General features: G+C 47.5%; 1 protein-coding gene across 2 annotated transcripts in view; it reads right to left on the reverse strand.

The window, feature by feature from the left end:
- The window catches only part of GAS6 (growth arrest specific 6), a 73031-nt gene extending 56585 nt beyond the window's left edge, over positions 1-16446 (reverse strand). For both annotated transcript variants that reach the window (XM_038761893.1, XM_038761892.1), the window contains exons 1-2: positions 16350-16446; positions 14750-14916 (exon numbers count right to left, since the gene is read on the reverse strand). In XM_038761893.1, the coding sequence (XP_038617821.1) occupies positions 14750-14916; positions 16350-16425 (243 nt within the window). In that variant the 5' untranslated portion in view covers positions 16426-16446. The remainder of the gene's footprint in view (positions 1-14749; positions 14917-16349) is intronic.
- Between the last annotated feature and the right edge of the window lie 657 nt (positions 16447-17103).

Raw genomic sequence — 17103 nt, forward strand, 5'->3', positions numbered from 1 at the left:
ATTGCTCAACGCCAACAGATGTTACAACGCTGCCCCGACAGATGTTACAACAGATTAAAAATGAAACCCAAAAGATAAAAACGTTCAAGTGGAACTCTCAGATCATATCCTGGAAATACCGTTTCGAGCCTGGGTTCTAGGAGCTTACAACTTAAGTAAACTGTAAATCCCGCAAACTGAAATCTTTGTAGGGTGGTCTTTTGTACTCGAAGATGACCCTGAGGCTGAAATTCACCACGGGGGCTGGAAATGTTACCTTGGGATGGACGCTCAGGCCAGATCAGATGGTGCTCACACACAGAGGTGACTGTGGGATGGACTATCAGTCCTGACCTCACAGTGTTCATGCACAAAATCTGGCCCGTCCTCCGCTTGCTGTGCTTTTCGCTGGCAACCCGTGCCACATTTTTCACTTCTGTCTCTTAGTCTGAAAGCCCTTAAGAGGCTTCTGCTCCTTTTGTGATTTGCGGGTAACCCCGATGGTCTAGATGTGCAAATTCGCTCCCACCTTGCAGCTGGGATGTGGCATTGACTGAGATTTTATTTGATGGTATTCTTAAAACATTTCCTCTGCCTTCTTCACTTTTGGTTTCCCAGTTTCAGCTCACCACACAGACACTCTCTGGGTTGCTGTTCAATCCCCTCCCACGTTCCTCCCCGCTCCGCTGTGTTTCAGTGAACGTAGCTCTGGAGAAGCAGCGTGGCTTAGTGGCTAGAGCACGGGCCAGGGATTCAGAAGGACCTGGGCTCTAATCCTGGCTTGGCCTCTTGCCTGTTGTGTGATCTTGGGCAAGTCACTCACCTTCTCTGGGCCTCAGTTACCTCATCTGTAAAATGGGGGTTTAATGTCTGTTCTCCCAGCTCTTAAACAGCAAGCCCCATGAGGGACAGGGGCCGGGCCCGAGCTGGAGCTACCCCAGTGCTTGGCACATAGTAAATGCTTAACCAATACCATCATTATTAACACCAAAGCTCGGAAGATTTTCACTTTGGTCGGGAACTTGATATCACACTGCCACCGCACTCTTTTCGGCAATCTCCCAAGTGACATGCTGACATCCTTCACTCCATTTTCTACTTTCTGGTCTATTGTCGCTGGCTCATACAGCGATTGAAGAAAAATACCCTTGAATCGAAGGAAGTTGCAGATTTAGGGATAAAACCATTGGAGGATGGACCAGAAATCGATTGAAACGGAAAGACAATATCCTCCGTTGGCCTATAACATGGGGGTTAAATTTTTGGCGACCACCATGCTAAGGAGAACTTACGTGATAGAGCTTTGACCGATACCCCGCTTTCCTTCCAACACTGCAACTCTATCCAGATACATGTGTGCTTTTGGAAGAACATTCCCTAACATCATTCTATCCAAAATGCAGAGTGAAAACACACGTTACGAAACGTCTTGAGTGTTTGGGGATGTTTAACTGTTTAATTTTTATGGAAAATGCATTCCAAAGCCAGCCAAAAAAATAAGGTCTGGAAGATCTTTACAAAAAATGTTTTAAAAAGATTAAGAACACTGGATCAGATTGATCTCCAACTCAGAAATCCGTCTCGACAGTTGCCAATAAGCTGCTTGGAGCAGTCATGTCACGGCTGCCCTTCTTACCAGCCAATCTAAGGATGATAAATGATACATCCAGCACCTTTAACTTCTCCCTGTTTGTCCTCAGTTGTCCCTTCATTACCCCTCATAGATCATTTCTCCGGGAGTTTATCTAAATCTCTTTTGAAACTGCTTTTTTGTAGCGGCTTCCTGTAGTGATGATTTCCATATGTTTGCCATCTGGTGAGAGACGGGTTTCCTCTCTTGTTTTGAACCTCTGAACTACAATGAGTGTCCTCTCATCCTAGGTATCTTGGATTTTAACGAATAACAATCAGTCAACCCACCAGGTTTGTGGAGTGCTTATTGTGTGCAAAGCACTGTGCTAAGGTCTTGACAGATTACATCTTAATAGCTTTCAGAGTACGTCTCGGGAGAGTAAATCATAACAGAGTTGGCAGACACATTCCCTGCCTACAAGCTTGCAGTCTAGAGGGGGAGACAGACATTAATATAAATGAATAAATGAATAAAGTTCAAGTTGACCCTGTCCACATACCCTTCAGAAATTTGGAGACTTTGCTTCTCTGGGCCTCAGTTAGCTCTTCTGTAAAATGGGGATTAAGACTGTGAACCCCACGTGGGACAACCTGATTACCTTTTACCTACCCCAGTGCTTAGACAGTGCTTGGCACAGAGTAAGTGCTTAACAAATACCATCATTATTATTATTAGTCCAAGCACTTATCTCATCATTTGGGACAGGGTCTGTGTATAACCTGATGAACTTGTATCTTCTGTGCAGTAGAACAGTGCTTGGCACATAGTAAGCGCTTAACAACTACCATCATTGTTATTATTATTATTATTATCATCATCATCATCATCAATCATATTTATTGAGCGCTTACTGTGTGCAGAGCACTGTACTAAGCGCTTGGGAAGTACAAGTTGGCAACATATACAGACAGTCCCTACCCAACAGTGGGCTCACAGTCTAAAAGTCTATTATTATTATTATTAAAACTTAAGTCTCTGCCACTGTCTTTGATCAACACTTTGATCACTTGGACTCTTTCCCACACCACTGCTGTCCAACTCAGATGAATCACTCTGATGCTTCAGCATAGACCTTTCCATCATTGGGTGACCCTGACGAGAGACTATCTCTCAATGGTATAGCTCTAAGCTTCTATCCTGCCGTGGTAAGGCGTCGATCCATAGGAGACCACGCTTTCTAGCCGCTACCTTATCCTGGATTTATGTTTGGAAAGAACAGCCACAAACAGCTCTGAGATCACTTCCCCGACAGGGCCCCTCAAAATGTAGTTCATTCACTCAGTCGTATTTATTGAGGACTTACTGTGCGCAGAGCACTGTACTAAGCACTTGGAAAGTACAATTTGGCAACAAATAGGGACAGTCCCTACCCAACAACGGGCTCGCAGTCTAGAAGGTTAGTACTTAGACTGACTTCTCCTTGGTTTATGGCCTTGCATCTGCTCACGGTGAAGTTTACTGGCCGTTTTTCAGCCCATCCCCTCAGCTTTATGAGGTCTGTCTGGAGTTTATCCTCATCTTCGTGAGATTTCACAACCCAGAACGGCTGAGCATCAACTGTAAACTTGGGGATTTCGCTGCACGTGCTCTCTTCCAGCTGCTTTAGGAAGATGTCAAACAAAATTAATCTTAGTCCCAGTTCCTGGAAAAGGGCACTCTTTTCTCTCTCTCTTTTTTATAGCATTTATTAAGCGCTTACTATGTGCAAAGCACTGTTCTAAGCGCCGGGGAGGTTACAAGGTGAACAGGTTGTCCCACGCGGGGCTCACAGTCTTAATCCCCATTTTACAGATGAGGTAACTGAGGCCCAGAGAAGTTAAGTGACTTGCCCAAAGTCACACGGCTGACAAGTGGAGGAGCCGGGATTTGAACCCATGACCTCTGACTCCAAAGCCCGGGCTCTTTCCACTGAGCCACACTGCTTCTCTACTTCTCCATCTTGATAATAATAATAGGGGTATTTGTTAAGCGCTTACTATGTGCACGGCACTGCAGTAAGTGCAGGGGCACTGTACTAAGTGCTGAACAAGTGACCATTTATCCCCATCCTATACTTCCTATCTGTAGCCAGTTTTCTATCCATGACAGATCATATCCCCTAATCCTATTAAACTGCTTCTAAAGACATTTATTCATAATAATTCATTCAATCGTATTTCTAGAGCGCTTATTGTGTGCAGAGCACTGTACTAAGCGTTTGGGAGAGTACAATAGAACAATAAACAGACATATTCCCTGCCCACAATGAGCTTATAATCTAGAGGGAGAGACAGACATTAATAGAAATAAGTAAACGACAGATATGGACATAAGTGCTGTGGGGCTGGGAGGGAGGGATGAAAAAAGAGAGCAAGTCAGGATGACTTGAAGACTACATAATATATATGATATAATATATTCATTCATTCATTCAATCGTATTTATTGAGCGCTTACTGTGTGCAGAGCACTGTACTAAGCACTTGGGAAGTACAAGTCGGCAACATATAGAGACGGTCCCTACCCAACAGTGGGCTCACAGTCTAGAAGGGAGAGACGGACAACAAAACATGTAGACAGGTGTCAAAATCATCCTCAGAGAGATAATAGTTGAAGTTGTGGGAATGAATATATTCTCCAAAGGAGCAGGTGTAGATGGAGAATGGAAGGGGATGCCAAATTGAGCCTTAATCATCATCAATCGTATTTATTGAGCACTTACTGTGTGCAGAGCACTGTACTAAGCGCTTGGGAAGTACAAGTTGGCAACATATTGAGACAGTCCCTACCCAAAAGTGGGCTCACAGTCTAAAAGAAGCCTTAAGGGACCCTTATGTACCATAAGCAGCAGGACAAAGTCCCTGACCCAAATAGGGCCCCCACTCTAAGGGGGAGGAAGAAAATGTGGCCTAGAGAAGTAGTGTGCCCAAATGGATAGAGTCCAGGCCTGGGAATCAGAGGGACCTGGGTTCGAATCCCAACTCTGCCACTTGTCTGCTGTGTGACCTTAGCCGAGTTATTTCATTTCTCTGGCCCTCAATTACCTCATCTGTAAAACAGGAATTAAGACTGTGAGGCCCATGTGGGACCAGGACTGTATCCAACCTTGTTTCTACCCCAGTGCTTAGTACAGTGTCTGGCATGTAGTAAGCCCTTAACCACTGTCTTTAAAAGCAAAACACAGCATGCATTTTAACTCCATTTTACAGATGAAGGAAATTGAGGCACAGAGAAGTTTAGTGACTGGCTCAAGGCCACTCGGCCGTGAGCTTTTTGAGGGCTTTTGGAAAATCTCTTCCACTTCTCCTCTGTCCCTAGGCTTTGCTAATCCCTTCAAAGAAGAGATTAGTGGGGAACAGCTAATTTCCCCTTACAGAAACCACACTGCTTTCTGCCAAACAGGTTTGCTTTCTAAGCTCTCACTCATCCTAAACTAGATTGCCAGGTGTGAAGTGATTGGCCCCGGGACTGAGTCTCCTTATTGTTCCATTGTACTCTCCCAAGCGCTTAGTACAGTGCTCTGCCCACAGTTGAGTGCTCAATAAATAATGATCGAATGAATGAATGAACTCCAGGGTCACCTCTGTTCTCGGAGATAAGAATTATGCTGGCAATCTGCCAGGCTTCCAGTTCAGCGGCTGTTCATAATGATAAAGAAAAGGAGAGTTGCTTAGTGGATAGAGCACAGGCTGGGAGTCAAGGGATGTTGGTCCTAATCCCTATGCCGCCACTTGTCCACTGTGTGACCCTGGGTGAGTCGCTTTGCTTCCCTGAACCTCAGTTACCTCATCTGTAAAATGGGGATTAAGACTGTAAACCCCACGTGGGACAACCTGATTACCTTGGATCTACCCCAGTGCTTGGAACAGTGCTTGGCACGATGGTAAGCGCTTAACTAATACCATTATTATTATCATTATTATCATCAACTACCTATCCTCTAGACTTTCAGCTCACTGTGGGCTGAGAATGTGTCCTTTTAATGCTATATTGGATGCTCCCAAGCTCTTAGTACAGTGCCCTGCACACGGTAAGCGTTCAATAACTACGATCGAATGAATGAAATATCCACAGTGAAGTTTGGAATGCAACAGCGATTCTCAACCCAACATGGCTTTGCTGGCAGGACACACTGAGAATGGATGGTGGTGGAATATTCCAACAGCTGCCCTAGAGTGAAGGGAAATCAGGGCTTTGTAGAGAGACAAGGAAGGAGGGAGAGAGGGACAGAGGCTTTTAGAAACACAGAGAGGCACAGCTTCGAACAACATAACATCGTGGAAGCCTGCTGAGAGACAGGCAATCAATCAATCAATTGTATTTATTGAGTGCTTACTGTGTGCAGAGCACTGTGCTAGTACTAGGCAGGCTAGCAAGGCACACACAAATCAAGAGAACTGCTTTCTTGAAGCAAAGAGACCACCGAAAAGATGGAGAAAAAGAGACGGATTTAGAAATAGGGGCGGTAGCTGTAAGATTTTTTTTATGGCATTTGTTAAGCGCTTACTAGGTGTCGGCACTGTACTAAGCCCTGGGGTAGATAAGAGCTAATCAGGTTGGAGGCAGTCCCTGCCCACCACGGGGCTCACAGTCTTGAGAAGCAGCCTTGAGAAGCAGCGTGGCTTAGTGGCAATAGCCCGGACTTGGGAGTCAGAGGTTGTGGGTTCTAATCCCAGCTCCGCTACTCGTCTGTTGTGTGGCCTTGGGCAAGTCACTTAACTTCTCTGTGCCTCAGGTATCTCATCTGTGAAATGGGGATTAAGACTGTGAGCCCCCATGGGACAACCTGGTTACCTTGTCTATACCCCAGCTCTTAAAACAGCGCTTAATAAATAAATAAATAAACAAACAAACAAACAAATAAATAAATAAATAAATAAATGCTCAGCAAATAAATAAATAAATGCTAAATAAATAAATAAATGGATGAATGCTCAACAAATAAATAAATAAATAAGTGCTAAATAAATGAATAAATAGATAGATAGATAGATAGATAGATAAATAAATAAATAAGCGCTTAATAAATACTGTAATTACTATCAGGTTGGACACAGTCCCTGTCCCACAGGGGGCTCACAGTCTTTATCCCCATTTCACAGATGAGATACCTGAGGCACAGAGAAGTTAAGTGATCTGCCCAAAGTTATGCAACAAATAGTGGAGCCAAAATTCAAACCTGGGGTCTCTAGCACCCAGGCCTGTGATTGTTTCACTAGGCCACACTGTTTCTTTAAAAGTCTAGACTGTGAGCCCGTTGTTGCGTAGGGATTGTCTCTATCTGTGGCTGAATTGTATTTTCCAAGCTCTTAGTACAGTGCTCTGCACACAGTAAGCGCTCAATAAATACGACTGAATGAATGAATGAATGAAAAGACAGTCCATGCAATCTTTTCTCTGGCCTAGTGGCGAGAGTATGGGCCTGGGAGTCGGAAGGACCTGAGTTCAAATCCCGGCTCCACCACTTATCTGCTGCATGACCTGGGTGAGTCACTTAACTTTTCTGTGCCTCAGTTTCTCCAGGAGCCCAATGTGGGTCAGGAACTGTCACTGCTTGGCAAATATCAAGCACTAATGCACACATCCATACTTAATTGGAAATGCGTCTGTTTCCTGTTGTGCTCTCCCAAGTGCTTAGTACAGTAAGCGCTCAATAAATACGATCAAATGAATTGAATGAATGATTTATTTATATTAACGTCTCCCCCCCTAGACTGAAAATTCACTGCAGGCAGAGAACATAGCTACCAACTCCGTTGTACTCTCCCAAGAGCTCAGTGTAGTGCTCTGTGCACAGTAAGTGTTCAATAAACGCCACTGTTTTTTTAAAAATTAAAATTTTTAATTAAAATTTTAAAGAATTAAAAATTTAAAAATTAACCAAAAAAGCCTTTAGGAGAGCTGTCCCAACCCCTACCACCATGTTCTGAACATCCTTGGCAAGCAAAGGGCAGGACAATCTTGGTTTCCAATCAGAGTCAGAATTTCAACAGTGATTCCCTTTCCCTCAATTAGAAGGTGACCCCTCGCTTCATTATAAAGAGAAAAGAAGCCCTATTGCCTGTGGCCTCCAGAACTTAGCATAATAATATTGTAACACGGAAGTCACCCAGGACTGGGGAAGACTATATCTCCTGTGGGTCAAAAGAATAATTTCCATTTGCATGGTTGCCTGCAGGGCCTGAATGGAGAGAGCAATGGATGAAAAAGATGAAGAGCCAGCAATCTGAGAAGTGGAAGAAAGATGCTTCCCCCCCCCTCACCCCCCCACTCATCCAAAGGGAAAAACTTCCTCTGCGATGAATAAGTTTGATTGCTTCTCACTGATATTTCTCTGGAACTAAAAAATAGCTTGGTCTGTTGGAAAGAGCATGGGCTTGGGTATCAGAGGACCTGGGTTCATGAAGGACGGTGGTGCCGTCTACAGTGATGGGAAAGTCAGAGGGAGGACAAGGTTTGGGTGGGAAGATAAGGAGCTCTGTTTTGGACACGTTAAGTTTGAGGTGATGGGAGGACATCCAAATAGAGATGTCTTGAAGGCAGGAGGAGATGCGAGCCCGGAGAGAGGGAGAGAGATCAGGGCTGGAGATGGAGATTTGGGTGTCATCTGCAGAGAAGTGGTATTTTAAGCCATGGGAGCGAATGAGTTCTCCAAGGGAGTTGGTGTAGATGGAAAATAGAAGGGGAACCAGAACTGAACCTTGAGGGACCCCCACAGTTAGGGGGTGGGAGGCAGAGGAGGAGAAGGAAGCGGAGAATGAATGGCCGGAGAGATGAGGAGAACCAGGAGAGGACAGTGTCAGTGAATGGGCTTTCAATACCTGATCTCCCTCCTAATTAGACTGCAAGGCCCAGGAGGGATCTGATTATCATATCAACCCCAGGGCTTCTCTTCTGAGAACATTGCTTCCCCTCTTAGTATTTGAGCCCCTTGTAGGTAGGGACTATATCTAGTATTTCTGTGAGCCCCATGCAGGGCATAGACTGTGTCCAACCCGATTAGCTGGTGTCTCCCCCAGAGCTTAGTACAGTGGCCAGAAATCTTCCAAGAGAGGGGTCAGGCCTGATGGTTTGGAAAGCTATCAAGGCTGTAGGCCGATAACGACCCTGCTCCACAAGCCCGGAAGGGGAATTATTTTCCTGGTACTGCAGTCGTGAGATTGCTTAAAGGTGGTGAAAGACTCCTAAGACTCAAAAGGAAAAGAAAAATGGTCAGCTTAGAGAAGGGCTACAAAGAACCACGAAGGGGAAGAGGCTGGACCATAAAAACAGGATTGTTAGTCATGTCAAAATACGATTCGTAAAACCCTAAAACGATAAAAAAGTGTCGGCAAATGCCACAGGAATTCAGTTGTAAGGATTTTGATAATAAAACCACTGTGGATGACGGAACCGTTTTTACAGTAATTCAGATACCAGTGATGAAGAAGAATGATTTAAGCTGAAGGAGGACCGTGTGACATATTTTGGAAGGAAGACTTGGAAAAAACAGAAATGAGAACTGTCAGGCTGATTTGGCAGCAAGGAAAACCTCCTTCAGAAGTAAAAAAAAAAGTTGCCGAGCAGATGTGGTTGAACGGTTAGAGGAATAAGGCAAGGTTATAATGGATACATCTGGGGTCCGGCCAGGGGAAGAGAAACGTGAGGTAGAATGGTGGTGGGGCTAGCTAGGAGAAGCCATGCATCCAGAATGCTTTTCCTAACAGCGGCCTGGATATTGTGCAACCACACTCCTGGCTCAAAAAAAAATTTTTTTTTTAATCTAGAGAGTATTTCAGAAGAGTCGAAACAGAGAGGCAATTCTCCACGGGGCAGAAATCACATTACGGGATTACGGGAGAGCGTATTTGAATCCGGTTTCCTGGAACCTGAAGAGTCCTTCCACCTGAGATAGGAGAGGTAAAGATGTAGAGCAGTTCCAGGGGAATCCATCATCTATCATATTTATTGAGGGCTTGCTGTGCGCAGAGCACTCTACTAAGCGCTTGGGAGAGTAGAATACTACTATGTTAAGCGCTTACTATGTGCACTTGATATGAGATATGAGTTAATCAGGTTGAACACAGTCCCTGTCGCACACGGGGCTCACACTCATGGTGTAGTGAATAGAACACACGCCTGGGAGTCAGAAGGTCATGGGTTCCAATCCCTGCTCCGCCACTTGTCTGCTGTGTGACCTTGGGCAAGTCAAATACCATCAGTATTATTATCATTACTATTATTATCACGGCAATAGCTCTAGGCACTTGAGGAACATACAGAGGAAGGAAAAGATATAATCCCTACCCTTGAGGTGTTTCGGTGGACATAAATTGCTGAATATTCAAGAATTAATATCGAGAATCCACTTAATACCCGTTATCCCTCTTGATTATTGCTATTATTAATTTTCTTAAGTGCTTATCGTGTGTCAAGCACTGTTCTAAATGCTGGGGTAGACACAAGTTAAAAAGGTTGGACACAGTAGAAGGCATGGAATCCCCATTTTACGGTCGATAAAGCGCTGACCATTTTTCTCTTCGGGATCGATAATCAATAGTAAAGGAACTAGTAGCCAAGAAATACACCAAAGATTAATGTTAGGAAGACTTGCTATGAAGAGCTTGGAAAAAGTCACGAAATGTGCTGATGTAACAACTGCCACAAAAATACAAATCGTCAACTCTATGGTGTTCCCAGTGACAGTGTGTGGATCTGAAAGCTGGACGGTGGAAAAAACAGGATAGAAAGAACATCAATTCTTTTGAAATGTGGCGTTGGTGAAGGCTTTTGCAAATATCACAGACTGCCGAACAAACAAATGGATTTTGGAGCAAATTAAACCAAAGTGGTCTTTGGAAAGCCAAATGACTCGACTTAGATTAGCGTATTTTGGAGGCATAATCAGGAGGGCTGATTCTCTGGAGAAGACACTAATGCTAGGAAAAGTCCAGGGAAAATGCGGAAGGGGCAGACCCGTGGCGAGATGGATAGAGCCCATAACTGAAGAACCGTTAGAAAGGTTGCGGATTATGGCAGAGGACAGGATGTTCTGGAGGAAGTATATCCACGGAGTCGCTATGAATCGGAAACGACTAGACGGCACTTAATAATAAATAATAAAGTGCTGCACATTAGTGCTGTGGGCTGAGAGTGGAGTGACTCACAAGTGCTTAGAGGGTGCAGATCCAACCGCATAGACTTGCCCAAGGTCTCATAGCAGGCAAATGGTAGAGCCGGAATTAGAACTCAGGTCCCCTAAATGTCAGAGAGGCCGCATCCTTCTAAACAACCGAAGGGACAATGAAGAAAGTCAGGGATGAGAGGCTTTGCGGACCAGGAAGAATTTTGTAGCTTTTGCAAAAACGTAGTCATCATTGTGTAACAATGTAGATTTTAAAAATAAGATGGTCCTGATCAATGCTTTTATTTCCTGATAATAATAATAATACTAGTACTTGTTAAGTACTTACTATGCACCAAGCACTGTTCTAAGTGCTGGGGTAATTACAAGTTAAGCAAGTTGGGCACAGTCCCTGTCCCACATGGGGCTCACACTCTCAATCTCCATTTTACAGATGAGATAACTGAGGTCCAGAGAAATTAAATGTCTTGCCCAAGGTCACACAGCAAAGAAGCAACGGAGCCAGGATTAGAACCCCGGCCCTTCTGACTCCCAAGACTGGGCTCTAGCCACTAAGCCAAGCTGCTTCTATTTCCTGCAAAGAGGGTCTCGAAACTTGCGTTTCAAGCCCGGGTGATGTGAACTGGGAAAGAAAGAGCCTTATTAATGTCCGTCCAGCGGCTCGGGGAGGGAACTGGATGATATCTGTGGGGAGGTTGAGACAGAATAAGTCTTTGAAAAAACTTCTCCCAGACATTTATCATCATCATCATCAATCGTATTTATTGAGCACTTACTATGTGCAGAGCACTGTACTAAGCGCTTGGGAAGTACAAATTGGCAACAATTTTATATTTATATTTTCCCAGGCAGGGTGTGTGATCATCCATTTCTTGTCACCTGTCGACATTCATTGAGCACGTAACGCGTACTGTCATCTCCTCCAAGAACAGATGTTCCGGAGGATTTCGGGTGTTTTGGCGCCAAAAAAAAGTGGTCGAATTTTGGAAGAATAAATGTGAAATATTACTAGTATGATTTTCTCCTCAAAATACCTCTGAGCTATAGGTAGAGCTGGACATTACAATCCCCATTTCACAGCTGAGGAAACTGAAATACAGAGAGGTGAAGTGACATATCCAAGGTCACACCGTGGCAGAACTGGTGACGAAAACTAGACGGTAAATTCCTCCACTTAACCCTGAGCATCTTGAGGGCGGGGATCTTGTCCAACAAGTCTATTGTATTGTACTCTTCCAAGCGCTTAGTGCCGTACTCTTCATAAAGTAAATGCTCAATTCATTCATTCAATCGTATTTACTGAGCGCTTACTATGTGCAGAGCACTGTACTAAGCGCTTGGGCAACAAGTAGACAACAAGTCCTCTCCCCCTCGTCCCCCTCTCCATCCCCCCCATCTTACCTCCTTCCCTTCCCCACAGCACCTGTATATATGTATATATGTTTGTACATATTTATTACTCTATTTATTTATTTATTTATTTTACTTGTACATATCTATTCTATTTATTTTATTTTGTTAGTATGTTTGGTTTTGTTCTCTGTCTCCCCCTTTTAGACTGTGAGCCCACTGTTGGGTAGGGACTGTCTCTATATGTTGCCAATTTGTACTTCCCAAGCGCTTAGTACAGTGCTCTGCACATAGTAAGCGCTCAATAAATACGATTGATGATGATGAAGTAGGCAACATATAGAGATGGCCCCTACCCAAAAGCAGGCTCACCGTCTGTCAAAACTGTCAGAATAAATAGAATTATAGCTATATCCACATCATTAATAAAATAGAGTAGTAAATATGTACAAGTAAAATAGAGTAATAAATATCATTGATCGATTGACTGATAATAGTAATGATTATGGTATTTGTTAAGCGCTCACTGTGTGCCAAGCGCTGTTCTAACCACTGATTCCCAGGCCCCTGCTCTTTCCTCTAGACTGGGCTGCCTCCTGGAAAATGGAGTATTAGAAATGCAGAAACAGGGATCAAATAGAAATATTGGAGAAGCAGTGTGGCATAGTACAGAAAGACCACGGGCCTGAGAGACTCCTCCAAGTACCTGCTGTGTTGTGTGACCTTGGGCAAGTCACTTAACTTCTCTGTGCCTCCATTACCCTATCTGCAAAATGGGGATTAAATCCTACCCTCTCCTACTTAGACTGTGAGCCCCTTGGGGGACAGGGACTGTGCTCAACCTGATTAGCTTGTATCTACCCCGCTGCTTAGAACAGTGCTTGGCACCTAGTAAGCACTTAATGAGTACCATAATTTTTATTAATTATTATTAAATGTCTCCACAGTTAATCTTATGCTGGCAAGCACCGTTGGATGTGAAAGGGAAAGAGTCAGACTAGTAATACGGAATATGATGGGAGCAATCATAGGTGCTAGTTTTGGTGGGAAATATAAAAGAGCATCTGAAATTAATTGGAATTTTTTTAATGTTTAATTTTGTTCCCATTCTTAAAATTCTCAGAGAATAAACGAGATGATCAAGTCAGAGTCCTTGAAGCTGTTTGGAAAAAAGGGGCTATATCAATCCAAGGTTTGACTATTACTACTACTCTCTACTATCATTTATTTGGTAACTAATAATCCAGCCAGAGCACACAGAGGCTACTAGATACATGTCAAGACTTGTTCTAATTCGCCCTCTCCCTTCCTCCCTCCCTCTCCATTCCCCAAGATGTATTTTGCCAGGAGCTGTTTCGCTGTGGACTGCAGCGCCCAAGCTGAAAGAGAACAGAGCCGCAATCCCCTCTCTGCTAAGTTTCGTCTGGATGTTTCCGAGCAAACGAGACAATCATTCCGCAAGCCTACGATAATCTTCGGTGAACCAACCGCATTAAGCAAAGACGCCTCTCAATCCCCACCTCCATCCAGAAAACACCCTCCGCTTCCTCAGACTAACACCAGATCATCCTGCGTTAGAGGTGCCGCAGATTTAACCCATTCCCCTAACAAAAAAAAAAGTAGAAAAGTAGTGGGGGGAAAGTGCAGGAGAGGGAAGCCCAGCTGGGGTGTTTCTTTAAAGCTACTGCCTAAGTACTGCAAGAGAGAGAATCCCCAACTGTTCAAAGGGAAGATCTATTTATGCACCTTAAAAAAGATTTCCTGCTTTTCTGTATATGGGGAGAGGACGGTTTTGGGGTTTTTTTTTAAAGGTAAAAGTCTGATACCCTTTTGATAACCATGGTAATAACAGACCTCTTCCTATTCAGGGAACCTTATGGGGAAGGGTAAGGAGGGTATGGATGCTGCTCAAAACAGCTCAGGAAGAGGCAGGGTGAGAGGGGCGGAGAGGACACAGTAGAGGTCGGGGAGAGGGGAAGGAGAATTCACATACTGTGACCATGTAAACTGGAGATTTTAAATACCCCACATTGAGATTTGGCAGAATAAATAGAGTAATAAATATGTACAAGCATATATACATATATACAGGTGCTGTGGGGAAGGGAAGGAGGTAAGATGGGGGGATGGAGAGGGGGACGAGGGGGAGAGGAAGGAAGGGGCTCAGTCTGGGAAGGCCTCCTGGAGGAGGTGAGCTCAGTAGATCGCTTGATAAAGGCCTATGAAAACGGTCAGCTGGATACCGACCACAGGAAACACTCTCAAATGAATCAACTGGCTGACTATATAGATAGATCTATTTGGATAGATAGATAAATGATATCGCTCAAAATCTGGGACTTGGCTCCGCAGTGCCCGGTTAGCCGAAGTCCAGGTAAGTTTGCGAGGTTCTTAGGATTGATCTGATGTTTTCCCCTCCAAACAACTCTAGACTGTGAGCTCCTTGTGGTCAGGGATTGTCTCTCTTTATTCCTCTATTGTACTTTCCCGAGGGCTTAAGACAGTGCTCTGCACACTCTTAAGCGCTCAATAAATACGATTGAATGAATGAATGAATTTCCCAGCTGCCCAGACAGCTGAAGGCCCAGATCCAGCTGCTGCGGGGGAAAGCAGAGGAGAGGCAGGCACCTCCAATGGTCAGTCCCCAGAGGGCTGCCCCGTCCCCGTCCCCCTCTTTCTCCTCACCGTCTCCGGGTCGTTCTCAAAGACCTCCCGGGCCTCCTCCTTGACGCAGAGCTCTTCGATGCACTCTCGCTCCAGGTGGCCTTGCTTGGTCTCCTCGAAGATCTGGTAGGCCCGACGCTGCCTGGACCGCAGGAACTGAGCCGCCTCCCGCGCCCGCAGCAGGACAGCTGTCCCCGTTGCCCGCGGGACCCCAGCGTCCGGGCCGGGAGTTGGGGGGGAAGGGATGTGGGGGCGCAGGTGGCGGTTGTGGGGATGGGGGGATGAGGGGAAGGTAGAAAACACAATCCATAAATTAGGGGGTCCACCCCAACCCCATCCAGGATAGTTGGGCCCCCTCCTCCCATCATCTCTCCTCTCTCACCCTCCTTGCCCTCTATCTCTCCCTCTCCTGGCCCTGCCATCTTTCCCCTCACCCGACTCCATCTCTATCTCCGAGCCCCTCCATCTCTCTCCTGGCTCTTTCATGTCTCTCCCGGCCCCTCCGCCCCATTTCTCTCCCATCTCTATCTACCGGCCCCTCCACCTCTCTCCCAACCCCTCCATCTCTCCCCCATGCCTCTCCCAGCCCCTCCATCTCTCTCCCAGCTCCTCCGCGTCTCTCCCGGCCCCTCCTTCTCTAAGCCCTGTCCCTTCCAAGTCTCCATCTCCTGGGTCTCTGGCCCCCTCTCTTCTCCCCCCCTTCTCTCTCCTGGATCTCTGGCCCCCTCTCTCCTCCCCCCCCCCCCGCTCCTCCATCTCTGCCGCATCTTTATCTTCTGGTCCCTACCTCACTCTCCCAGCCCCTCCATCTCTCCCCCTTGTCTCTCCATCTCTCCTCCTTCTCTCTCCCGGCTCCTCCATCTCTGCTGCATCTTTATCTTCTGGCCTTTACCTGTCTCCCCCCCATGTCTCTCCCGCCCCTCCATCTCTCCTGCTCTCTCCCGGCTCCTCCATCTCTCCCACTTCTTTATCTTCTGGCCCCTACCTATCTCTCCCCCAGGTCTCTTCCAGCCCCTCCATCTCTCCCCCATGCCTCCCCCGGCGCCTCCATCTCTCCCGTATGTCTCCCCCTGCCCCTCCACCTCTCCCCCAGGTCTCTCCCGGCCCCTCCATCTCTCTCCCAGCCCCTCCACTTCTCCCCTATGTCTCTCCCTGCCCCTCCATCTCTCCCTTATGTCTCTCCCTGCCCCTCCATCTCTCCCCCAGGTCTCTCCCGGCCCCTCCATCTCTCTCCTAGCCCCTCCACTTCTCCCCTATGTCTCTCCCTGCCCCTCCAGCTCTCTCCCAGCCCCTCCATCTCTCCCTTATGTCTCTCCCCGCCCCTCCATCTCTCCCCCAGGTCTCCCCCGGCCCCTCCACCTCTCCCCCAGGTCTCTCCCTGCCCCTCCATCTCTCTCCCAGCCCCTCCATCTCTCCCCCAGGTCTCTCCCTGCCCCTCCATCTCTCCCCCAGGTCTCTCCCGGCCCCTCCACTTCTCCCCTATGTCTCTCCCTGCCCCTCCATCTCTCTCCCAGCCCCTCCATCTCTCCATTATGTCTCTCCCAGCCCCTCCATCTCTCCCCCAGGCCTCCCCCGGCCCCTCCACCTGTCTCCCCCAGGTCCCTCCCGGCCGGACACTGACCTTGCGAGGAGTCGGTGAGCAGCAGGACGAGGAGCAGCAGGACCGTGCCCGGGGCGGCGGGGCCCGGCCGGGGCATCGCGCCTGCCGGCCGCCCGCCCGGCCCGCCCGGGGGACCCACCGACCCGCCGGCCCGCCGACCGGCCCACCCGCCGGCCCACCCACCGGCCCGCCGGCCCACCCGCCGGCCCACCGACCGGCCCGCCGACCGCGGGGGGACCGACTGCGGGGAGGACCGCCCGGCTGCCCGCAGGGAGGAGGGACCGTGTGCGGCGGCCGCCGCCGCAGGAGGAGGAGGAGGAGGAGGGACGGGGACGGGAGGGTGCAACGAGGGAGGGGGGGAGGGAGGGAAGGAGGGACTTAACTGTCGGAGGGAGGGAGGGAGGGACCGAGGGAGGGGAGGAGGGACGGGCTGGGGGGAGGAGGGACGGAGGGGAGGATGGACTGAGGGGAGGATGGACGGGCTGAGGGGAGGATGGACGGGCTGAGGACGGGGGGACGGACTGAGGGGAGGATGGACGGGCTGAGGGGAGGAGGGACGGGCTGAGGGGAGGAGGGGTGGACTGGCCTGAGGGGAGGAGGGACGGGCTGAGGGGAGGGGGAAGGACTGAGGGCAGGGAGGACGGAATGAGGGGAGGGGGGACGGACTGAGGGGAGGAGTAGACTGGGAGCCCACTGTTGGGTAGGGGCTGTCTCTCTATGTTGCCAACTTGCACTTCCCAAGCGCTTAGTACAGTGCTCTGCACACAGTAAGCGC

The sequence above is a fragment of the Tachyglossus aculeatus genome, chromosome 20 (genome assembly GCF_015852505.1).
Source record: "Tachyglossus aculeatus isolate mTacAcu1 chromosome 20, mTacAcu1.pri, whole genome shotgun sequence".
NCBI lineage: Eukaryota > Metazoa > Chordata > Mammalia > Monotremata > Tachyglossidae > Tachyglossus > Tachyglossus aculeatus.